Raw genomic sequence first — 25,494 nt, forward strand, 5'->3', positions numbered from 1 at the left:
CCCCTGGGCACGCCACTGAGTTCTAAAATAATTTGCTAGATAAATTTTAAAAAAAAGTCAAATGCAAGTGCAAATATTTAGTTTTATCTACCTGTCAATACCCAGGGCTGTAGAATTGGTAAGCCAAAGTTCTTACTCCGACATGTTATCACACTCTGACTCCAGCTCTGACTCAGACTTCTTTATAAATGGCCAATAATTTGGTAATAACAAATTTAATGTTCTAAAATGGTAACATCAGACTTTTTCTTACTATCACGTAAGTAATCAGACTACTTAGATTGAACATAAACCGTATTTATTGGAACACAATTTCTGAAATTCCTGAAATTTTCTTAATTCCTGTAAGTAAATATGTAATGCACTATGCATTTAATAACTGGAAACATTGTTATACACTTAATAATTGTAAGAAATCTATGAATTAGTCCTCAGAAAAAGAAGAAAAAAAAGCTATAAATGCTAGTCCTGAAAATGCAGATAAGCATTTGCAAGTCTAAATGGGAATAAAAGAAACATGTAAAAGGTGTAGCTGCTATATTCAGTGCTGTCATAAAAGGGGTTTTCTGGGAGTAAATAACTTTTCACAGGTGCCACAGTCTGTCTCCACTCAGATCTGGTCCTGCACACTGGCACTCATGTGTCTATCTTCAAGTCTGCAGCTTACTTCCTCTCCAGCATAAGCATGATCATCTGCTCCAATGCAACCAATGACTAGATTTAGCAGTTGATGTGTCAACAAGAGACACATCACCACTGAAGCCAGTAATTGGTTGCAGTTGAACAGATGATCATGCCTGTGCATGGGACAAATTAAACAAGCCATGGGCTAGAAGACGGACACATGAGAGCTGGCATCCAGAGAGAGGTGGGGAGCAGGTAACTATGATTCTTTCCATAGCAGAAGCAGGCTGCGAGCACCTGTGAAAAGTTACTTATTCCCTGACAACACTTTTAATTATGTTTTCCAGGTCTGACAGTTCTGAGATGACTACAGACATGACCAGTAGTGAACTTCCTCTTCTAATGTTCACTACTGAACATGTGTAGCACAGTTTCAGGTACTGTAACTAAAGGGTTTGGAGCAGCATCAAGTCGAGATCCTTAATATAAGGGACAGAGGAGAACAGCCTGCTTATCACTGTTTATAGTATAGGGACAAGTGAGAAGATTGGAGGCGTGAGAACTGATTATCTATCACCACTAGAACACCCTGCTTATCACTGCTTATTGTATAAGTACAGGAGAGAACACAGGGGAGATGAGAACTGATTATCTATCACCACTAGAACACCCTGCTTATCACTGCTTATAGTATAAGGACAGGAGAGAACACGGGGGAGAGGAGAACTGATTATCTATCACCACTAGAACACACTGCTTATCACTGTTTTTGACAAATAAGGGCCTTAAATTGATAAAACATAAAATATATTTATGATTAACTTTTCTAAACTTTTCTGCATATGAAAGTTAAGAAATTAATTACACAATATTAATAACAGATAATATTTTTTTTTAAGCTGGAGTCAGAGTCAGTACATTTCTACCAACTACAAATTCACCCAAAACTAACTTCAACTCCAACACCAAAGATTCCACAGCTCTGTACCTATGTGGTAGCGTTATGAAACACCATTGCCCCCATGTAAATGAAGGCTAACAGACATCAGTAATTTATTCCGTTTTTTACAGGGTGTAGTTCAATTTGATATGGAATGCTTCAAGAAATATGGAAAATTGTGGGGGTAAGTTTAAATACCCAAAGTAAATGTTTTTATATTTTTAATTATGTTTAGCTGTAATAAAAGGGTGGTCCAGGAACCTGACAACCCGCACCCCCTCTGATCAGCTGTTTTGTTGCATTCTGGCATCAGAACTCTTTAATGGAGCTGGTAACTGCAGTGCTGCTCTATGTGAAGGAAATAGGAGCAGCACTGCATTTACCCATCCAGCTCTATTCACTTCCAGGGCCGAAGCGACTCCAAAACTTCTGATAAGCAGGGGTGCGGGGTGTTTGATCCATACAATCAGAGATCGATGACCTATCCTGAGTATACATTTTACTGCTATCCTGGGTATAGTCCATCTGAATACTGAACAACTCCTTTAATGGCTTCTAGACACAGCCATATTGGTGTTTCATACAAGCTCTAAACTGTGCTGAGCGCTGTTGATAATTGGTAATGTTAAATGGCCTGTCTCATCTCGCTATTACTAAGGCAATATAGGACTAAACCCCGACCACTACATGCATGGGAAAGAAAGGAGTGGACCAGTGCTCTGCTGCTTAAGTAGCTCCCATTGCAGTGCATGACAGCTATGGAAACAGTGTAGCACAGCAAGTTATGCTGTTTCTCTAACTCAGAAACTGTTTCCTGGCTACCTGGTGGTCAGTGCTTGGTCACATCTTGCCTTGGTAATGGAGAGAGAGGACAACCTATACTTATAACCAGGAGCTTGGCAAGCGGAACTGTCCGATGTGACAGGCTCAGAGCAGTTCAGCTAGTAGACTGAGAATCCACATTCACTGTATGTATGCTCAAAAAAACCTGACACATTATTAAAAGTAGAAAACAACACAAGGAACTTGAAGTGGTGACTCAGAGCCCAAATCACAAGTAATACTGCAAACAAAGCCTAAGACATGTCATAACCAGCCAGAGGTATGAAGAAAACAGCAGATTCATCATAGCCAATGACGGCAACAATCTCTGCAACAACCAGGACTGTCTGCACCCAAATCACCAGCTAAAAGGTCCTCACCAAATTATTTTAAAATTTCCCCAAAGCCTCTAACTATGCTAAAAGTGATGATGTCATTGACTACCCCATAGTACAATCCTTATTGTTATTTCAAATTCTGAGATCTCAGAAGTTCACATGACTGGAAATGTTACCTGTCACCTTTAATATTATATATGCCAAACCAGTTGTACAAACTGTGGTACAGAGATGGATGCTTAATGGGGAACTGCAACATCTGACAGAGTTGGACAGGATAGGTCATCATCAATATCAGACTGGTGAAGATTTGGCTTAATTGGGTCTAAGGTTTCCCCAGCCACAGCCCCCTCCAAATGATTAACAGGGCCAGAGATCCAAATCTTCATCTTGACTGTCCCTGTCAATCAAGGAGGGAAAGCAGAGTAGAGCAACAAAGGTGCAGCGAGTAGCTAGGACCCATACTTGGTGCACTTTAAGCCAAATTTGCATATTATAAACAAAATTGCCATATATCACGAATGCAGCAAGGGATGGGGTGAAACAAGGATTGATTTATTCGGCTCAGAAATGGGGATCCATTTTATCTGCTGGTGTTGGTCCACTGTGTTATATCAAGTCCAAAGTCAGCCATCTACCAGGAAATTTAGAGCTTCTTGCTTCCCTTTGCTGACAAGCTTTATGGAGATGCTGATTTCATTTTCCAGCAGATCGCCCACATGCCACGCTTCATTGATTCATGAAAAAGGAGCCCCGACCAAGTACTGAGTGCATATAATGTACATACTTTTCAGTAGGCCAATATTTCTGCATTAAAAATATTTTTATTTATTAAAATGTTCTTTATTATGCAAAAATAGATGACATACAAATGAGGAGGAAACAACCTCCTAAAGAGAATATTAACCTTGTAATAAGGTCACAGAAAGGATTAAACCATGTGAAAGAACTTGTACATAATCGAAACATAGGATAGTTCAAACTTTAAGGTCTGGTCTGATCTGAAGCGGTTTGGCAGCGTGGGACACAAAGGAGGAGGAAAATTAAGGATAAATGACTACATCTGGATACATAAATATACATGCTTTCTTTAGCAAGAGATCATATCACTTATTATTATCCACATAATGGACTCAGTTTCCAAAATCTTTGAATAAACTCCAATCTTGCCAAAGTTTGGTGAAGCTCTGATATGTCCTCATTTCCCAAGAAGTAATTTCTTTGAATCTAAAGATCTAGTCTACTTTAAGTGACCATTGTTCTACTGAAGGGACTTCGGTCGAGAGCCAATATTTTGGGATAAGAAGCTAGCTGTGCATACTAGGTGCTTGAATAATCCCAGGTTAGTGGCCCGTTGATGAGGGGGGAAAAGGTTTAAAAGCGCTAGCTCCGGAGAGGGACGGAAATCTGCTCCACAAATTAGATTGCATATCTGGAAGATTTGGTTCCACCATTTGAGTAGTATTGGACACTCCCACCATATATGTAGATAGGAGCCTCTTCCCCCTGAATATCTCCAGCATGTGTCGGTCGCAGACGTGATATCAGGGGTCGTATACCATCTCAAAATGGTTTTGTAACCGTTCTCTTGGAGTCTCACACATCTGGAGGACTTGTGTGGGGAAGTTAATATAGTGTCAATCTCCCTGAAGGAGAATGAATGGTTCAAATCCCTCTCCCATAATCCTTCGTAAGCCAGAGTGACGTTGGTCGCTGGGGATCTCAGTCTGTAATATAGTTGTGCTGACCAAACTTTCAATCCAACCTTGAGGCCGGTGTAGGTCTCCAAGAGAAAAGTGTTGTAATAAGTATTCACGGAGGAACTGTAGAGAATTATTGCATGTTGTAGGTATTTTACTGCTCAGCTCACTTAAGGGTAGAATATGATTGTCCCAAAAGAGATCCCGCAGCGAAATAGGGGAATCTCTAGAATGTCTGGGCAGACTTTAAGGGAGAGGCTTAGGGGCAAGATGGAAAATATCCCTGACTTGAAGAATTTAATTGGCCTTTTATAATATTCCAATTTTCAGAATACTATGTAATGAATATATATAATATAGGCATTTCACTTTTTGAATTGAATTAATGAAATAAATTAACTTTTCGTTTATATTCTAGTTTATCGAAATGCCCCTGTAATCTTGTATTTGATTCCTTCTTTTTGTGGATATTTGCCACATTAATTTTTTTTTAGACAAAGACAACTTGTGCAGATTGTAAACTGTATTTTCATTTATTGTGAAGATGTTGATCAAACCCGTACTTCTTTCTTGTATGTTCGTTCATTCTAACATCCCTGTTGCTGTTTTGCAGACTGTATGACGGCAGACAACCAGTGCTTGCAATTCTAGATCCAGTTATTATTAAGGCCATTTTGGTGAAAGAGTGTTACACTAACTTCACCAACAGAAGGGTAAGTTTATATTAGAGATAGTGATTGAAATTACCATTCCTGCTTCATGATACACTATGGCTCATTGGAAACTACACAGTGGACAATGCTTTCCATCCACTGTATAGTTTACAGCCCAGCAGCTGACAAGTTGCTGAACGTTGGGGGTTACTGGTTGTCTGACCCCCACCAATCTGATATTGATAACCTATCCTGATGATAGGCCATCAAGAACTAGAGTCCATAAAACACTTTTATTCCTAATTGTATGTAGAATTGTTTATAGAAATAATTGTAATCTGTGATGTTAAAATGCTAGTAGAGATTGAGGTTCTAAAGTATATTACCCTCTTTAAATCCCATTCTGTGATTAGTTGAAAAGTCCTGATGATTAATTAACATTAATTAACAATATTTTGTTATAAAGGGTCAGTTCCATTTTGTTTTATATTGAACTCCAAATCCTCTGCCTGCCTTCACCTGTGGAGGCATGGTTAAGTGTCCTTTACACAGTTTTTTTGTGGTAGTTTTTTGGGCTCAAAATGCAAGTGAAGAAAACGTTTCCTAATTCGCTTAGAGCTAACAGTTCTTTTTCTCCACACAGTTGACAGTCTTCTGCTTCTGGTTCCATGTACTGTATTTTTTTGCAGCTGCTGTGAAGAGCTGATAGGTGGGGTGTCATACACCCACCAATCAGAATTTTCCTAAAGGTTGGTTATCAATATTGAGAGACTGGAAATCTTCTTTAAATACAGTTAAATGCAAAGAACACAGCCTTTCCTGCCCATTTTTCCAGCACCTTCCTAAACATTGAGGAATATTAGGTGTTAACTAGGGCAACCAATCATCAGTAAATTCCTGGATTTCAGTACAATAGAGAGAGGGGGCATTTTCCTGTCTCTACCTACAGCACCAACTTGCTTGGAACCTCCTAATTTTCTAAGCGTAACTGTGAGTAAAAAAAAAAAAAAAGTTTGCATAATGGCTGTGCTTCATTGTAGCATCATAACTGTGAAGGAACAGATCATCTTTGGGCTTCCGTAATGTCTTCCTCAGCCATATTATTCTGTTTCAGCCACACAACTAGATAAATTTCTCTCAGAAGCAGGCTCTCAGAAGCAGGGAGTGTTTCAATTCTGTGGAATCTGCCAGTACTGTACGGCATTGACCATTACTTCCCAGTGCCACTATATATGTTTGGCTCAGAAAGCTAATAACAAGGGGGGAGTCAACCTTAGAGAGCTTCTCTGCTCTTTAAAAGCTGTGTAGAGACATTTCTATCAGGCTCAGGAGATCAGCTAGCTCTGACAACTGGGGATGGATCTAACCTAACAGGTAGTGGACTGCAAATTAGGTGGACGTGAGACCCCTAGTGGCCATGACTTTACAGCTTATTTCAGGTGGATGCAAGCACATTTTTGTTCTATTAAATTAAATTAAATTATGTTAAAGCATAGTAACTCTTTATATCTTGCTTTGCCCTGGATGAGAAGAGAAGAAGGCCTAAATATTGATATCTATAGCATTATTTTTGTTTTGCCTTTTTTTACTGCAAATAAAATTAACAGCTAAATGTTCTCAAACTGACATAATAATAACAGCAGCCTCCTTCTTTCTTTACAAGGGCTGCAAAGGGCACTAGTACTTGGTAACTGGGGGTGTCAGAAACATGTGAGCATGTTGAATGAGAGCTTTCAGCAGTTTCTGGCGTATGTGAGTAAGGCCTCATGCACACAACCGTTGTTGCGGTCCGCGGGTGCGGACCCATTCACTTCAATCGGGCTGCAAAAGATGCGGACAGCACTCTGTGTGCTGTCCGCATCTGTTGCTCCGTTCCGTGGCCCCGCAAAAAAAAAGTCCCCGTTTTGCAGACAAGAATAGGCTGTCATGGAAGGTGTACAGGAAACAAGACAACACAAAATGGATATACGACTCACTGGATCCAAAACTAAGGAACAAAAAGGGAGACCCCTGCATGAGACCTGGCACTCTCCCTGACTGCTCAGCCTATGCGAAAATCCCAATGGTAGATGATCGCATATCCTCGTACCTCGACTGTATAACACCTGAACACCCTATAATAGTGAGGGGACATAACCACTGGCTCCCTACAAGGGGGTCTTCAAAATTCCCACCTCCCGGAAAACAACGTGACAGGGCATCTGCCTTCACATTCTTAACCCCAGGGCGGAACGTGACAACAAAATTAAACCTTGAAAAGAACAAAGACCAACTGGCCTGTCTCGGGTTCAGACGCTTGGCTGACTCCATTTAGGCCAGATTTTTATGGTCAGTAAACACGGTAATAGGGTGTCTGGCTCCCTCTAGCCAATGGCGCCATTCCTCAAAAGCCAACTTGATGGCCAACAACTCCCTATCTCCCACATCGTAATTTCTCTCTGCGGAGGAGAGTTTCTTCGAGAAAAAGGCACACGGTCGCCATTTGGCAGGAGAGGAACCTTGAGACAAGACCGCACCCACACCCACCTCAGAAGCATCAACCTCAACTATGAAGGGTAGAGAAATATCAGGTTGTACCAAGATGGGAGCGGAAGCAAAACTCTCCTTGATATCAGAAAAGGCCTTACGCGCCTCTACCGACCAGGAAGAAAAATCTACCCCCTTTCTAGTCATATCAGTGAGTGGTTTAACAACAGAGGAATAATTCAAAATAAACTTCCTGTAATAATTGGCAAAGCCCAAAAAACGCATCAGCGCCTTCTGATTTTCAGGAAGCTCCCACTCAAGCACAGCGCGGACCTTCTCGGGGTCCATGCGAAAACCAGAAGCGGAGAGAAGAAACCCCAGAAATTGAATTTCTGGGACCGCAAACACACATTTTTCCAGTTTCGCATACAATTTATTCTCCCGCATGATGAGCAAGACCTGACGTAAGTGTTCCTTATGAGTTTTGAAATCAGGAGAAAAAATCAAAATGTCATCCAAATACACTAATACAAATTTCCCCATTAAAAGATAAAAAATGCTGAAAAATGGCTGGAGCATTCATCAAACCAAAAGGCATAACCAAATTCTCAAAATGACCCTCAGGGGTATTGAAGGCCGTCTTCCATTCGTCTCCTTCTCCCTGACCAGGTTGTATGCCCCTCTTAGATCTAATTTGGAAAAAACTTTAGCCCCAACAATCTGGTTAAACAGGTCCGGGATCAGAGGAAGCGGATAAGGGTCACGAATTGTGATACTGTTCAGCTCCCTGAAATCCAGACAAGGTCTTAAAGAACCATCTTTTTTCTTAACAAAGAAAAAAACAGCGGCAACAGGTGACTTCGAGGGTCGTATGTGTCCTTTTCTCAGACTCTCAGAGATATAAGCACGCATAGCGACCCTTTCAGGTTGGGAGAGATTGTATAAACGAGATTTAGGCAGCTTGGCGCCTGGGATGAGATTACTAGGGCAATCGTACTCCCTGTGCGGGGGCAAATCCTGAATTCTGCTCTCAGAGAAGACATCCGAAAATTCAGAGAGAAAAGAAGGTACAGTCTTAGTAGAAACCTCAGAAACAGATGTCGTGAGGCAATTCTCTCTGGAAAAGTCACTCCAACCATTTATTTGCCTCGCTTGCCAATCAATGGTGGGGTTATGTTTAGTGAGCCAGGGTAGCCCCAACACTAGAAGAGTAGGCAATCCGCTAAGGACGAAACATGACACATCCTCAACATGAGCATCACTCACAATTAAACGGATATTGTGAACTATGCCCTTTAATGATTTCTGAGAAAGTGGAGCGGAATCAATAGCAAAAACAGGAATATCCTTTCCCAAAGTGCATACCTGGAAACCATGAGTTATCGCAAATTGATTATCAATGAGATTGACAGCTGCTCCACTATCTACAAAAATCTCACAAAAAAATGTTCTTGCTCTCTAGCGCCACCCTGGCAGGCAGGACAAAACGGGAACTACAAGCAAACGGAAAACCTTCAATTTCCGCCTCAACCCTGCCAATGTTAAGAGATGGAACATTTTTAAAGGATTTTTTCCTTTTTGTTTCTTTATTATTCTCAAAAGACTGTCTGAATCTCCTAGAGGGACAAACATTTGCCAAATGATTTATACCTCCACAACAAAAACAAACCTTCCCATGCGGGCTGAATCTTCTATTGTCAGAGGCAATCAACCCCAGCTGCATGGGCTCCTGCTCAGAAGGGGTTGACAGCGACTGAGACCCCTGCGCACTGAATGAGACCACTGCACTGTCCTGGGATTGAGTATGACAGGAAGGAGTGATCTCTCCTCTCTCTCTAAGACGCCTGTCAATACGAACGGCCCGAGACATGGCAGAGTCCAAGGAGGTAGGCCTCTCATGAAAGGCAAATGCATCTTTCAATCCCTCTGAAAGACCATGGCAAAATTGACTTCGGAGTGCAGCATCATTCCAACCAGTATCAGCTGCCCATCTCCGAAATTCTGAGCAGTATATCTCTGCAGATTGTTTTCCCTGGCATAACAGACGTAGTCTAGACTCAGCCAAAGCAATACGATCCGGATCATCATATATCTGACCCAGGGCTAAAAAGAATTCATCCACTGAATGGAGGGGCCGTGCCCCCACTGGCAGCGAAAAGGCCCATGACTGAGCGTTACCTCTGAGCAGCGATATAATGATCCCCACCCTCCGTTCCTCATCACCAGAGGAATGGGGAAGAAGGCAAAAATGGAGTTTGCAAGCCTCTCTAAAACGCACAAAATTCTCACTACCCCCGGAGAAAGTATCCGGGAGCGAGATCTTAGGCTCAGAACAAACTCCATGAACGCAAGCTGAACCGGTCACTAGAAACTGAGAAAGAGTCTTACGGAGATCTGCTACCTCCAATGAAAGACCCTGAAAGCGTTCAGTCAAAAGTGAAACCGGATCCATGCTTGAGACGGTTTTGGCGGTTTATAATGTCACGGAAGGTGTACAGGAAACAACACAAAATGGATATACGACTCACTGGATCCAAAACTAAGGAACAAAAAGGGAGACCCCTGCATGAGACCTGGCACTCTCCCTGACTGCTCAGCCTATGCGAAAATCCCAATGGTAGATGATCGCATATCCTCGTACCTCGACTGTATAACACCTGAACACCCTATAATAGTGAGGGGACACTACCACCGCCTCCCTACACTAGATACGGAGGGAGTCAGGGTCACCTGGGATCCAGCAAATGAAAAACACAAATGAATGCACAACACTTATGTTATAGAAGACTGGGAAGTAGGATCAGCATGCACACACACTCCAGGAAATAATATAAACCGCAAACTGATGCACTATGGGGAGGAATTTAAAGGGATGCAATCAGTACAACTACCAGACAGCTGAGAGAGGCTAACGAGATGAGGAACTGAAAGCAAAACAAAGGAAGCTCAAGGAGGAGGTTCTGAAAGGCATCTGTCAGAGCTTCTCAGATGTCTGGTGGTGGCAGTACCCCTCCTTCTACGAGTGGACCCCGGACACTCAGAGCCCACCTTCTCAGGATGGGACCTATGGAAAGCCCTGATGAGACGAGTGGCCTTAATGTCCGTCACTGGGACCCACATCCTCTCCTCAGGACCATAACCCTCCCAATAAATGAGGTACTGGAGAGAACCGCGGACAACACGAGAATCCACAATCCTAGAGACCTGAAATTCAAGATTACCATCAACCATAATCGGAGGAGGAGGCAAAGACGAGGGTACAATGGGTTGGACATAAGGTTTTAATAAGGACTTATGAAAAACATTATGGATCTTCCAAGTCTGAGGAAGAGCAAGACGGTAGGCAACAGGATTGATGACAGACAAGATTTTGTAAGGCCCAATAAACTTAGGACCCAACTTCCAGGAGGGAACCTTCAATTTGATATTCTTAGTAGACAACCATACCAGATCACCAACATTCAGGTCCGGACCAGGCACACGTCTCTTATCTGCCACACGCTTATATCTCTCACTCATGCTCTTTAGATTATCCTGAATCTTTTGCCAAATAGATGACAAAGACGAGGAGAATCTGTCCTCATCAGGTAAACCAGAACACCCCTCTCCCGAGAATGTCCCAAACTGCGGATGAAACCCATATGCACCAAAAAATGGTGACTTATCAGAGGACTCCTGACGACGGTTATTTAAAGCAAACTCAGCAAGGGACAAAAAAGAACACCAATCCTCCTGATTCTCCGCCACAAAACAGCGCAGATATGTCTCCAGATTCTGATTGACGCGCTCTGTCTGGCCTTTCGACTGCGGGTGGAAAGCAAAAGAGAATGACAACCGAACCCCCAAGCGAGAACAGAAAGCCTTCCAGAATCTGGAAACAAACTGCGTGCCCCTATCAGAGACTATGTCTGAAGGAATACCATGCAATTTGACAATGTGATCAATAAATGCCTGCGCCAGCGTCTTAGCATTGGGCAAGCCAGGAAAAGGGATGAAATGCACCATTTTGCTAAAACGGTCCACCACCACCAGAATCACAGTCTTCCCCGAGGAACGAGGCAGGTCCGTAATGAAGTCCATGGACAGATGTGTCCAAGGACGGGAAGGAATGGGTAAGGGAAGGAGAGGACCTGATGGCCGTGAATGAGGGACTTTGGCACGAGCGCAGGTCTCGCAGGCTGCCACAAAACCCTCAACCGACTTACGGAGCGCCGGCCACCAAAATCTCCGAGCGATGAGATCCACTGTGGCTCTTGCCCCCGGGTGCCCAGCAAGGACCGTATCGTGGTGTTCCTTAAAAATCTTGTGTCTTAAAGCAAGAGGCACAAACAACCTCCCAGGAGGACAAAGATCAGGAGCCTCTGACTGGGCTGCCTGCACCTCTGCCTCCAATTCAGGAAAAAGAGCAGAGACCACCACACCTTCAGCCAAAATGGGACCCGGGTCTTCAAAATTCCCACCTCCCGGAAAACAATGTGACAGGGCATCTGCCTTCACATTCTTAACCCCAGGGCGGAAATTAAACCTTGAAAAGAACAAAGACCATCTGGCCTGTCTCGGGTTCAGACGCTTGGCTGACTCCAAGTAGGCCAGATTTTTATAGTCAGTAAATACGGTAATAGGGTGTCTGGCTCCCTCTAGCCAATGGCGCCATTCCTCAAAAGCCAACTTGATGGCCAACAACTCCCTATCTCCCACATCGTAATTTCTCTCTGCGGAGGAGAGTTTCTTCGAGAAAAAGGCACACGGTCGCCATTTGGCAGGAGAGGAACCTTGAGACAAGACCGCACCCACACCCACCTCAGAAGCATCAACCTCAACTATGAAGGGTAGAGAAATATCAGGTTGTACCAAGATGGGAGCGGAAGCAAAACTCTCCTTGATATCAGAAAAGGCCTTACGCGCCTCTACCGACCAGGAAGAAAAATCTACCCCCTTTCTAGTCATATCAGTGAGTGGTTTAACAACAGAGGAATAATTCAAAATAAACTTCCTCTAATAATTGGCAAAGCCCAAAAAACGCATCAGCGCCTTCTGATTTTCAGGAAGCTCCCACTCCAGCACAGCGCGGACCTTCTCGGGGTCCATGCGAAAACCAGAAGCGGAGAGAAGAAACCCCAGAAATTGAATTTCTGGGACCGCAAACACACATTTTTCCAGTTTTGCGTACAATTTATTCTCCCGCAGGATGAGCAAGACCTGACGTAAGTGTTCCTTATGAGTTTTGAAATCAGGAGAAAAAATCAAAATGTCATCCAAATACACTAATACAAATTTCCCCATTAAATGATAAAAAATGCTGAAAAACGGCTGGAGCATTCATCAAACCAAAAGGCATAACCAAATTCTCAAAATGACCCTCAGGGGTATTGAAGGCCGTCTTCCATTTGTCTCCTTCTCTGACCCTGACCAGGTTGTATGCCCCTCTTAGATCTAATTTGGAAAAAACTTTAGCCCCAACAATCTGGTTAAACAGGTCCGGGATCAGAGGAAGCGGATAAGGGTCACGAATTGTGATACTGTTCAGCTCCCTGAAATCCAGACAAGGTCTTAAAGAACCATCTTTTTTCTTAACAAAGAAAAAAACAGCGGCAACAGGTGACTTCGAGGGTCGTATGTGTCCTTTTCTCAGACTCTCAGAGATATAAGCACGCATAGCGACCCTTTCAGGTTGGGAGAGATTGTATAAACGAGATTTAGGCAGCTTGGCGCCTGGGATGAGATTAATAGGGCAATCGTACTCCCTGTGCGGGGGCAAATCCTGAACTCCGCTCTCAGAGAAGACATCCGAAAATTCAGAGAGAAAAGAAGGTACAGTCTTAGTAGAAACCTCAGAAACAGATGTCGTGAGGCAATTCTCTCTGGAAAAGTCACTCCAACCATTTATTTGCCTCGCTTGCCAATCAATGGTGGGGTTATGTTTAGTGAGCCAGGGTAGCCCCAACACTAGAGTAGGCAATCCGCTAAGGACGAAACATGACACATCCTCAACATGAGCATCACTCACAATTAAACGGATATTGTGAACTATGCCCTTTAATGATTTCTGAGAAAGTGGAGCGGAATCAATAGCAAAAACAGGAATATCCTTTCCCAAAGTGCATACCTGGAAACCATGAGTTATCGCAAATTGATTATCAATGAGATTGACAGCTGCTCCACTATCTACAAAAATCTCACAAAAAAATGTTCTTGCTCTCTAGCGCCACCCTGGCAGGCAGGACAAAACGGGAACTACAAGCAAACGGAAAACCTTCAATTTCCGCCTCAACCCTGCCAATGTTAAGAGATGGAACATTTTTTAAAGGATTTTTTCCTTTTTGTTTCTTTATTATTCTCAAAAGACTGTCTGAATCTCCTAGAGGGACAAACATTTGCCAAATGATTTATACCTCCACAACAAAAACAAACCTTCCCATGTGGGCTGAATCTTCTATTGTCAGAGGCAATCAACCCCAGCTGCATGGGCTCCTGCTCAGAAGGGGTTGACAGTGACTGAGACCCCTGCGCACTGAATGAGACCACTGCACTGTCCTGGGATTGAGTATGACAGGAAGGAGTGATCTCTCCTCTCTCTCTAAGACGCCTGTCAATACGAACGGCCTGAGACATGGCAGAGTCCAAGGAGGTAGGCCTCTCATGAAAGGCAAATGCATCTTTCAATCCCTCTGAAAGACCATGGCAAAATTGACTTCGGAGTGCAGCATCATTCCAACCAGTATCAGCTGACCATCTCCGAAATTCTGAGCAGTATATCTCTGCGGATTGTTTACCCTGGCATAACAGACGTAGTCTAGACTCAGCCAAAGCAATACGATCCGGATCATCATATATCTGACCCAGGGCTAAAAAGAATTCATCCACTGAACGGAGGGGCCGTGCCCCCACTGGCAGCGAAAAGGCCCACGACTGAGCGTTACCCCTGAGCAGCGATATAATGATCCCCACCCTCCGTTCCTCATCACCAGAGGAATGGGGAAGAAGGCAAAAATGGAGTTTGCAAGCCTCTCTAAAACGCACAAAATTCTCACTACCCCCGGAGAAAGTATCCGGGAACGAGATCTTAGGCTCAGAACAAACTCCATGAACGCAAGCTGAACCGGTCACTAGGAACTGAGAAAGAGTCTTACGGAGATCTGCTACCTCCAGTGAAAGACCCTGAAAGCGTTCAGTCAAAAGTGAAACCGGATCCATGCTTGAGACGGTTTTGGCGGTTTAGAATGTCACGGAAGGTGTACAGGAAACAAGACAACACAAAATGGATATACGACTCACTGGATCCAAAACTAAGGAACAAAAAGGGAGACCCCTGCATGAGACCTGGCACTCTCCCTGACTGCTCAGCCTATGCGAAAATCCCAATGGTAGATGATCGCATATCCTCGTACCTCGACTGTATAACACCTGAACACCCTATAATAGTGAGGGGACACGACCACCGGCTCCCTACACTAGATACGGAGGGAGTCAGGGTCACCTGGGATCCAGCAAACAGAAACACACAAATGAATGCACAACACTTATCTTGTAGAAGACTGGGAAGTAGGATCAGCATGCACACACACTCCAGGAAGTAATATAAACCGCAAACTGATGGGGAGGAATTTAAAGGGATGCAATCAGTACAACTACATGACAGCTGAGAGAGGCTAACGAGATGAGGAACTGAAAGCAAAACAAAGGAAGCTCAAGGAGGAGGTTCTGAAAGGCATCTGTCAGAGCTTCTCAGATGTCTGGTGGTGACATAGGCATTTCTACAATGGGCCGCCCGTTCCGTTCCACAAATTGCGGAAGGCACACAGGCGGCTCCCGTTTTTTTGCGGATCGTTGGTTTGCGGACCGCAAAAAAACTGAACGGTCGTGTGTATGAGGCCTTATGTGTATGAATATTAGTGTATGTATATGTTTGTGTATGTATATATGTGTGTTTATTCATGTGCATGTTTAACCTGTTTGCAGAAGATTAAGCTTTAATCACATTTAAAATCCAAAGTGAGTCATTCTTTCATTGTCTTGTGAATCTTAAAGAGGTGTTCCGATGACATATTGGGTTGGATATGGGTAAAATAGCAAACAGTGAATATTCACCTTACTGATCCTCTACTGCTGCTGTTCAGCATCTGGTTTAGTCTTCTTTCCTTTACACTTCCTGTACTTGGGGTTGACATGCCCAAAAATGCCCGCCTACCCAGCCAATTGCTGGTCACAGCGGCGAACCGCCTCAGCCAGTAATTGGCTGGGTGGGCATTTCAAGCCAGGAATTTCACAATGTGCTGAACCTGAGTACAGGAAGTGGAGAGAGCAGTGACTAGAAACAAGCAGCAAGGGATTGGTCAGGTGAGTACTCACTGTTTGTAATTTTAGCCCTTACTGACCCTATTTTAATTTAAAATGATGTAACCAGAATATCCCTTGACATATCCCCATGAGTAACGATTTAGGGGGTCATTTACTAATCTGAAATATGCCTAAATGAAATTAAACATTGCATCGTCATCTGCCACTTTTCCCACTCATGCCAGGTCTAAAATTGTGGGCGGGGAATGGGGCGGGCCAACAGGCCTGTGTTATTCATCATTTTCTAAGCCTGTTTAAGGCGTAGAAAATGGTCTAAAGGTAAGACAGAGTGGAAGTTGTCTAGATCCACCGAAGTTATGGAGAGGTGTAACAGCGGCTGCCGTACGCCGCTATTCCCCCACTTATCGCTGCGCTCAGCGGTGACCTGTGGCTGGTGCTTCCCATTTCACTGCTGCGGTCCTGGGCTCTTTTTCTGTAGGAGTTATTGCTTTGAAGATTCTGTTCCACAGCTTCCACTCAGCCCTGGACACAGCACGAGTTCGGCTGGTTTTGTATTACACTGCTCTTGGGTGGAGCGCATTACTCCTTGGTTGGGCTGTGTGGGTTTGGTCATGTGACCTCGCTGACCAACTCTGGCTCTCCTGCATCTATTTAGGTGGCTCAGGCCCCTTCCCAGATGCCTCAGTGTCAAGGTCCTTGGTTTGCTGGTTCCTGATACTTTCATGTGATCCTGATCTATACTTTGTCCTTGGACTTTGCTTATTGTCTGATCCCTGCCTGCTTGCTTTATCTGTACTGTTGCCAACCCGGATTGTCTGACCTGTACCTGTGCCGCCTGCCCTGACCTATTGCAGGTTTGACCACGTCTCTGCCTTTTCATTCGGTCCTGCAGCGTTGTTCCTGGTAATGTCTCTGCCCGCCTGACTACGCTCATACTTCAGGTACCTACTCAGGTACCTCCTGGTCCACCTGGCCAGCTGCCACTGACTCGGGAATTGCTCTGGAGTAGCCCCTGGCAACTACCCTAATGGCTCAAGTCTATCCTCACAATCTGAGGCTCTATAGAAAACCAGGTAGTTGCTTAGACACGCCCCTCCAGAAAATAGCCAGTCAGTGGCACAGTGGGTTCAAACCCGCTGGTTTGTCACAAGAGGTCTGTGCCTCTTCATAACTTCAGCTGATCCACCGCCAGTTATGGGGCTTTATTAACACCGGCGTCTAAAACGCTGGTCTTAATAAATGTGCCCTTTAGGTGTATTTTAAAGTTCTTTACATAATATATATATATATATATATATATATATATATATATATATACAGTACAGACCAAAAGTTTGGACACACCTTCTCATTCAAAGAGTTTTCTTTATTTTCATGACTATGAAAATTGTAGATTCACACTGAAGGCATCAAAACTATGAATTAACACACGTGGAATTATATACATAAAAAAAGTGTTAAAACAACTGAAAATATGTCATATTCTAGGTTCTTCAAAGTAGCCACCTTTTGCTTTGATTACTGCTTTGCACACTCTTGGCATTCTCTTGATGAGCTTCAAGAGGTAGTCACCTGAAATGGTCTTCCAACAGTCTTGAAGGAGTTCCCAGAGATGCTTAGCACTTGTTGGCCCTTTTGCCTTCACTCTGCGGTCCAGCTCACCCCAAACCATCTCGATTGGGTTCAGGTCCGGTGACTGTGGAGGCCAGGTCATCTGGCGCAGCACCCCATTACTCTCCTTCATGGTCAAATAGCCCTTACACAGCCTGGAGGTGTGTTTGGGGTCATTGTCCTATTGAAAAATAAATGGTGGTCCAACTAAACGCAAACTGGATGGAATAGCATGCCGCAGCAAGATGCTGTGGTAGCCATGCTGGTTCAGTATGCCTTCAATTTTGAATAAATCCCCAACAGTGTCACCAGCAAAGCACCCCCACACCATCACACCTCCTCCTCCATGCTTCACGGTGGGAACCAGGCATGTAGAGTCCATCCGTTCACCTTTTCTGCGTCGCACAAAGACACTGTGGTTGGAACCAAAGATCTTAAATTTGGACTCATCAGACCAAAGCACAGATTTCCACTGGTCTAATGTCCATTCCTTGTGTTCTTTAGCCCAAACAAGTCTCTTCTGCTTGTTGCCTGTCCTTAGCAGTGGTTTCCTAGCAGATATTCTACCATGAAGGACCGGATTCACACAGTCTCCTCTTAACAGTTGTTCTAGAGATGTGTCTGCTGCTAGAACTCTGTGTGGCATTGACCTGGTCTCTAATCTGAGCTGCTGTTAACCTGCGATTTCTGAGGCTGGTGACTCGAATGAACTTATCCTCCGCAGCAGAGGTGACTTTTGGTCTTCCTTTCCTGGGACTGACCTTCATTTCTTAAAGTAATGATGGCCACTTGTTTTTCTTTACTTAGCTGCTTTTTTTCTTGCCATAATACAAATTCTAACAGTCTATTCAGTAGGCTATTGGCTGTGTATCCACCTGACTTCTCCACAACACAACTGATGGTCCCAACCCCATTTATTAAGGCAAGAAATCCCACTTGTTAAACCTGACAGGGCACACCTGTGAAGTGAAAACCATTTCAGGTGACTACCTCTTGAAGCTCAGCAAGAGAATGCCAAGAGTGTGCAAAGCAGTAATCAAAGCAAAAGGTGGCTACTTTGAAGAATCTAGAATATTACATATTTTCAGTTGTTTCACACTTTTTTGTTATGTATATAATTCCACATGTGTTAATTCATAGTTTTGATGCCTTCAGTGTGAATCTACAATTTTCATAGTCATGGAAATAAAGAAAACTCTTTGAATGAGAAGGTGTGTCCAAACTTTTAGTCTGTACTGTATATATATATATATATATATATATATATATATATATATAGTCTAAATATGTCTGTCTGTAAAGCGCTGTGGAATATTCCAGCGCTATATAAGTGAGTATAATAATAAAAATAAATACATTGAACAACAAAATCAGTTTTGGTGTGCATTTAGAAGCCCAAATTGTAACACTTATTGTTTCAGGTATATAGGACTTTTCTTTATTAAACTACTACAGTTTGTTATTCTGTGGGAAATTTTAAAAACATTTAAAGGAGAGATCCACATATGGTTATGGCTTTTCAAATAAAACAAAAAATATACACTGTGAACAAGGCCTAATATGCTACTCTTTTTATTTATTGCAGAATTTTGGTCTTAATGGTCCCCTAGACTCCGCAATAACAATTGCTGAGGATGAGCAATGGAAGAGGATTCGCACAGTTCTCTCACCTACATTCACCAGTGGGAAACTCAAAGAGGTAACTAGCTTCATCCACTACACAATGGATTTAACTACGTGGTTTTAGTGCTGAAGCTAATCTGAAAAAGTTGATTGGTTGTTAGTCCCTTTTCTTTAAAGGGGTTGTCCGAGTTTTTTTTTGGTCTTTCTATGTTCCTAACTAGGCAAATGTAATAGCTTTCCAATTAACTCACTTTATCTCCAGTGCTGGTTTCTCAGATTTCACTGAGAGTCACATGACCTGTGATGTCAGCTTCTCTCCCTGCTTTGATAAAGTTTGCTTACAAGCCTGAAAACGAGACGTCTCTGTGCTGGCCACGCCCCCCTTCACTGCCGTCTGCTCTATCCTAGGATTCTTATTCCCTTCAGCTGCACAGACTGGCTAGCTGCAGCAGGCAGTGAGGAGACAATTCTGGGCACTGGAGCTGACAGACTAGAGAGAGCATTGCACAAGAAGGTAGGGGAAAGATCCTGTGTGTATTTGCTGGGACTTGTTGTTCTACACATACAGCATGCTGCTCAGTCTCCCAGCAGGCAGACATGTCACTCAGGGCAGCTCTTGTATCCACTCCCTTAGCAGTGTCATTATACAGCTGGGACTTGTAGTCCTACACATACAACATGCTGCTGAGTCTCCCAGCAGGCAGACATGTCACTCAGAGAAGCTCTTGTATTCACTCCCTTAGCAGTGTCATTATACAGCTGGGACTTATTGTTCTACACATACAGCATGCTGCTGACTCTCCCAGCAGGCAGACATGTCACTCAGGGCAGCTCTTGTATTCACTCCCTTAGCAGTTTTATTATACATCTGAGACTTGTAGTCCTACACATACAACATGCTGCTGAGTCTCCCAGCAGGCAAACATGTCACTAAGGGCAGCACTTGTATTCATTCCCTTAGCAGTGTCATTATACAGCTGGGACTTGTAGTCCCACACATACAACATGCTGCTGAGTCTCCCAGCAGGCAGACGTGTCACTCAGGGCAGCTCTTGTATTCACTCCCTTAGCAGTGTCATTATACAGCTGGGACTTGTAGTTCTACACATACAACATGCTGCTCAGTCTCCCAGCAGGCATACATGTCACTCAGGGCAGCTCTTGTATCCAATCCCTTAGCAGTGTCATTATACAGCTGGGACTTGTAGTACTACACATACAACATGCTGCCGAGTCTCCCAGCAGGCAGACATGTCACTCAGGGCAGCTCTTGTATTCACTCCCTTAGCAGTGTCATTATACAGCTGGGACTTGTAGTTCTACACATACAACATGCTGCTCAGTCTCCCAGCAGGCATACATGTCACTCAGGGCAGCTCTTGTATCCAATCCCTTAGCAGTGTCATTATACAGCTGGGACTTGTAGTTCTACACATACAACATGCTGCTGAGTCTCCCAGCAAGCAGACATATCACTCAGGGCAGCACTTGTATTCACTCCCTTAGCAGTGCAGGGGGAGGGGCAGAGGTTGTTTTTATTGCATGTAAACAAAGGGCCAGAAAATAACCAGGGAAATGAGGAAATAGATATTTTTGCATAAAACTTGCTTAGCTTAGTTATATATTGCTGCCCATCAGATTTTCAGTGCTATATATATTTTTTTCATAACTCGGACAACCCCTTTAAGGTCTCATGCACAAGGCAGTATTACAGCTTTATACAACCTCCAAGTTACACAAAAATATTAACAGGGAACTCAAACACTTTTATCGAGAGTTATTGTACCCTTGTATAGTATGCCTCCAATTTGAATGGATTATGCCACAAGTTAAAAAATAAAATAAAGAAATACCTGGAGTAATGCAGAAAAACTTTGAACGTCAGTGTAATTTTCACCAGTTTTTTCCTTTTTACACACATTAGGCTACTTTCACACCTGCGTTCGGTGCGGATCCGTCTTGTATCTGCACAGATAATGCAAATGCTTGTATCCGTTCATAACGGATCCGTTTGCATTATTCTTTTTAAAAAAAAATCTAAGTCACAACATTGCACCATATTGTGTCAGTGAAAACGGGTCCGTCCCCGTTGACTTACATTGTATGTCAGGACGGATCCGTTTTGCTCCGCATCGTCAGGTGGACACCAAAACGCTGCAAGCTGCGTTTTAGTGTCCGCCTCAAAAGCGGAACGGAGATCAAACGCAGCCAAATTTATGCATTCTGGACGGATCCTTATCCATTCAGAATGCATTGGGGCTGAACTGATCCATTTTGGGCCGCTTGTGAGAGCCCTGAAACGGATCTCACAAGCGTACCCAGAAACGCCAGTGTGAAAGTAGCCTTATCTGGAGGACTTCTGTATTTCGTTTTTGTGGGCTGCAGTAGTTTGTCACATGAGACAATCAAGCACCTACATCTCCCAGGATGCATTGCAAAAAATACTTGTTATTCCCTTCCTACCCTGTATAAAAAAAATAGTCCCTCATGTATAGCCCCAGTGATCAGTGGCATATAATGGCCTGCCAGCGCCCAGGGAAAAACCCCTGTGCCCCCTAACCTATGGACACGTCCCATTTTACAGAGGTGATCAGGATCTACTAAACCTAGCAGTTCTGCTCTGCCCTGAGATATCCAGTGATCACCCGGTCCACTAGAGGAAGTGGCATAGCCGCTTCCACTATTCACTGCATAACGCTCATTGGCCACTATGCACCGAGCAAAGGAGAAGGAAGAAGTGGTAATAAATCACTTCCATCTTCTCCCCAGGGTACCCAGCTGTCTGACCTGCTCCTGCTAGATTGCAGGAGCTTTAACCCTGTGCCTAACATGTAGGGCACTCTGAGAAGTCAAGCAACAAAGAGATCCGGTTCCCATCAATAGTCAGATCAGTGCAGTCTCTTGCTCCTCTCAAAATGGCATCCCGTCACGAAAATGGAGGACTCTAAGCAATAAAGTCCCTCATGCCTCTGGTGGTGGGGGGCGAAACGGCACCCTGTGTGCCCGTTCTACAGCAAACAAAGGAGACAGCTTTTCCTTTCCTTTTTTTTCTATTAGCCACTTTTCCACAAATGTAACAGCATCTGTTCCTTCGGTACATTCTGGCACACCAATCATGCGCACATTATTTCGCCGCAGCCTGTTTCCCAGGTCGTCAGTTTTGGAGATAAGCATGGTGACATTGTGAATCACCCGCTGCATGTCCCTTTTAACTGGCGGCATTTGGTCTTCCAAATCACTTAAGCGGCCCTCCATTTCACTCATACGCTCCTCTATTTCACTCATACGCTCTTTGACTTGCCTCATGTCTTGCCTTAGTAGCCCTGTATCCTCTTTCAGGCCCCCCACATTGGTAGTAAGCTCAGTGATTGCATTATTGAATTGTAACACCGCTGAAAAGACATCTTTGATAGTAGGCTCAAGCGCTGAGGCGGCCATCCTGCCATTAAGATCACTGACCTCAGAGTCCTCTGAAATGTTGTCATCTTGCGATGGAGGCACTGGAGGATTCCTCTTAACAGCGGCAACGTATGCGTTCTGGGCCAGCGCAGGATGAACAGATTCAGTGGTGTGAGCAAACTTTTCCAGTTGCGCTGCCACATCCAGCAGCTTCACTGACTGTCTGGCGCCATCTTGCCTTGCTGGTGTGGCGCTTTCACCGTCCTTTCCCTCCTTCTCTTTGGCCTTTTGACGGCGCATGGCAGAGCGGTACGGTAGAAGGACCACTGGGGAAGCGCTTCATTGTATCGGTGAGCCGTTACAGCCCCAGATGGACGGGAAGAAGAATGGATTACAGGATGTTCAGCCGGGAGCTCAGCTCTGCACGTCCACTCACATCAGGCCACGCCCCCCATGTAGGGCACTCTGGATTAAAGCCCAGCACCAAGCACCACTGATGTATGCCGCTTGGTCATTATGAGGTTAATAAGGAGGATTATTACTGTTGTTGGGAGGCCTAAATGGAGTCTGCACAGCAGGTTCATGTGAATATTGCTAGTAATGCTCTGAGTGGTACCAGTAAAATTTCCATGGGCCTGCTGGACAGAAAACACATAAGCCACCACAGAAATAATGTCACCACCAGACATCAGAGAAGCTCTGACAGATGTCCTTTAGAACCTCCTCCTTGAGGTTCCTTTTGTTTTGCTTTCATTTTCTCATCTCATTAGCCTCTCTCAGCTGTCATGTAGTTGCACTGATTGCACCCCTTTAAATCCCTTCCCATACTGCATCACTTTGCGGTTTATACAACTTCCTGGAGTGTGTGCATGCTGATGCCACTACTGAGTCTTCTACAGATAAGTTTTGTTCATTCATTTGTGTTTTCCTGTTTGCTGGATCCCAGGTGACCCTGACTCCCTCCGTATCAAGTGTAGGGAGCCGGTGGTCGTGTCCCCTCACTATTATAGGGTGTTTAGGTGTTATACAGTCAAGGTACGAGGATATGCGATCATCTACCATTGAGATTTTTGCATAGGCTGAGCAGTTAGGGAGAGAGCCAGGTCTGTTGCAGGGCTCTCCCTTTTGTTCCTTAGTTTTGGATCCAGTCAGTCGGGTCTTCATTTTGTGTCTTCTAGTTTTCTGTACACCTTCCGTGACATTATAAACCGCCAAAACCGTCTCAAGCATGGATCCGGTTTCACTTTTGACTGAACACATGCAGGGTCTTTCATTGGAGGTAGCAGATCTCCGTAAGACTGTTTCTCAGTTTCAAGTGACCGGTTCAGCTTGCGTTCATGGAGTTTGTTCTGAGCCTAAGATCTCGCTCCCGGATACTTTCTCCGGGGGGAGTGAGAATTTTGTTCGTTTTAGAGAGGCTTGCAAACTCCATTTTCGCCTACTTCCCCATTCCTCTGGTAATGAGGAGCAGAGGGTGGGGATCATCATCTCGCTGCTCAGGGATAACGCTCAGTCCTGGGCCTTTTCGCTGCCGTTGGGGGCACGGCCCCTCTGTTCAGTGGATTAATTTTTTTTAGCCCTGGGTCAGATATATGATGATCCGGATCGTATTGCTCTGGCTGAGTCTAGACTACGTCTTTTATGCCAGGGTAAACAGTCCGCAGAGATATACTGTTCAGAATTTCGGAGATGGGCAGCTGATACTGGTTGGAATGATGCTGCACTCCGAAGTCAATTTTGCCATGGTCTTTCAGAGGGATTGAAAGATGCATTTGTCTTTCATGAGAGACCTACCTCCTTGGACTCGGCCATGTCTCGGGCCGTTCGTATTGACAGGCGTCTTAGAGAGAGAGGAGAGATCACTCCTTCCTGTCATACTCAGTCCAAGGACAGTGCGGCGGTCTCATTCAGTGCACAGGAGTCTCAGTCGCTCTCAATCCCTTCTGAGCAGGAGCCCATGCAGCTGGGTTTGATTGCCTCTGACAATAGAAGATTCAGCCCTCATAGGAAGGTTTGTTTCTGTTGTGGAGGTATAAATCATTTGGCAAATGTTTGTCCGTCTAGGACATTCGGGCAGTTTTTTCAGAGTAATAAAGTAACAAAAAGAAAAAAATCCTCTAAAAACGTTCCATCTGTAACTATTGGCAAGGTTGATGCGGAAATTGAAGGTTTTCCGTTTGCTTGTAGTTCCTGTTTTGTCCTACCTGCCATGGTGACGCTAGAGAGCAAGAACATTTTTTGTGAGATTTTTGTAGATAGTGGAGCAGCTGTCAATCTCATTGATAATCAATTTGCTATAACTCATGGTTTCCAGGTATGCACTTTGGGAAAGGATATACCTGTTTTTGCTATTGATTCCGTTCCACTTTCTCAGAAATCGTTAAAGGGCATAGTTCACAATATCCGTTTGAGTGATACTCATGTTGAGGATGTGTCATGTTTCGTCCTAAGCGGGTTGCCTACTGCCTCTAGTGTTGGGGCTACCCTGGCTCACTAAACATAACCCCACTATTGATTGGCAAGCGAGGCAAATAAATGGTTGGATTGACTTTTGCAGAGAGAATTGCCTCACGACATCTGTTTCTGAGGTTTCTACTAAGACTGTACCATCTTTTCTATCTGCATTTTCGGATGTGTTCTCTGAGAGTGGTGTTCAGGACTTGCCCCCTCACAGGGAGTACGATTGCCCTATTAATCTCACCCCAGGCGCCAAGCTGCCTAAATCTCGTTTATACAATCTCTCCCAACCTGAAAGGGTCGCTATGCGTGCTTATATCTCTGAGAGTGAGAAAGGGACACATACGACCCTTGAAGTCACCTGTTGCCGCTGGTTTTTTCTTTGTTAAGAAAAAAGATGGTTCTTTAAGACCATGTCTGGATTTCAGGGAGCTGAACAGTATCACAATTCGTGACCCTTATCATCTTCCTCTGATCCCGGACCTGTTTAACCAGATTGTTGGGGTTAAAGTATTTTCCAAGTTGGATCTAAGAGGGGCATACAACCTGGTCAGGGTCAGAGA

The 25,494-nt window shown here is 44.1% G+C and overlaps 1 protein-coding gene across 1 annotated transcript in view; it reads left to right on the forward strand.

The window, feature by feature from the left end:
- The window catches only part of LOC122935596 (cytochrome P450 3A9-like), a 61,900-nt gene that overhangs the window by 14,046 nt on the left and 22,360 nt on the right, over positions 1–25,494 (forward strand). The window contains exons 3-5 of the mRNA XM_044291370.1: positions 1,696–1,748; positions 5,038–5,137; positions 19,038–19,151. Of these exons, the coding sequence (XP_044147305.1) occupies positions 1,696–1,748; positions 5,038–5,137; positions 19,038–19,151 (267 nt within the window). The remainder of the gene's footprint in view (positions 1–1,695; positions 1,749–5,037; positions 5,138–19,037; positions 19,152–25,494) is intronic.

This window comes from Bufo gargarizans, chromosome 4 (genome assembly GCF_014858855.1).
Source record: "Bufo gargarizans isolate SCDJY-AF-19 chromosome 4, ASM1485885v1, whole genome shotgun sequence".
Lineage (NCBI taxonomy): Eukaryota > Metazoa > Chordata > Amphibia > Anura > Bufonidae > Bufo > Bufo gargarizans.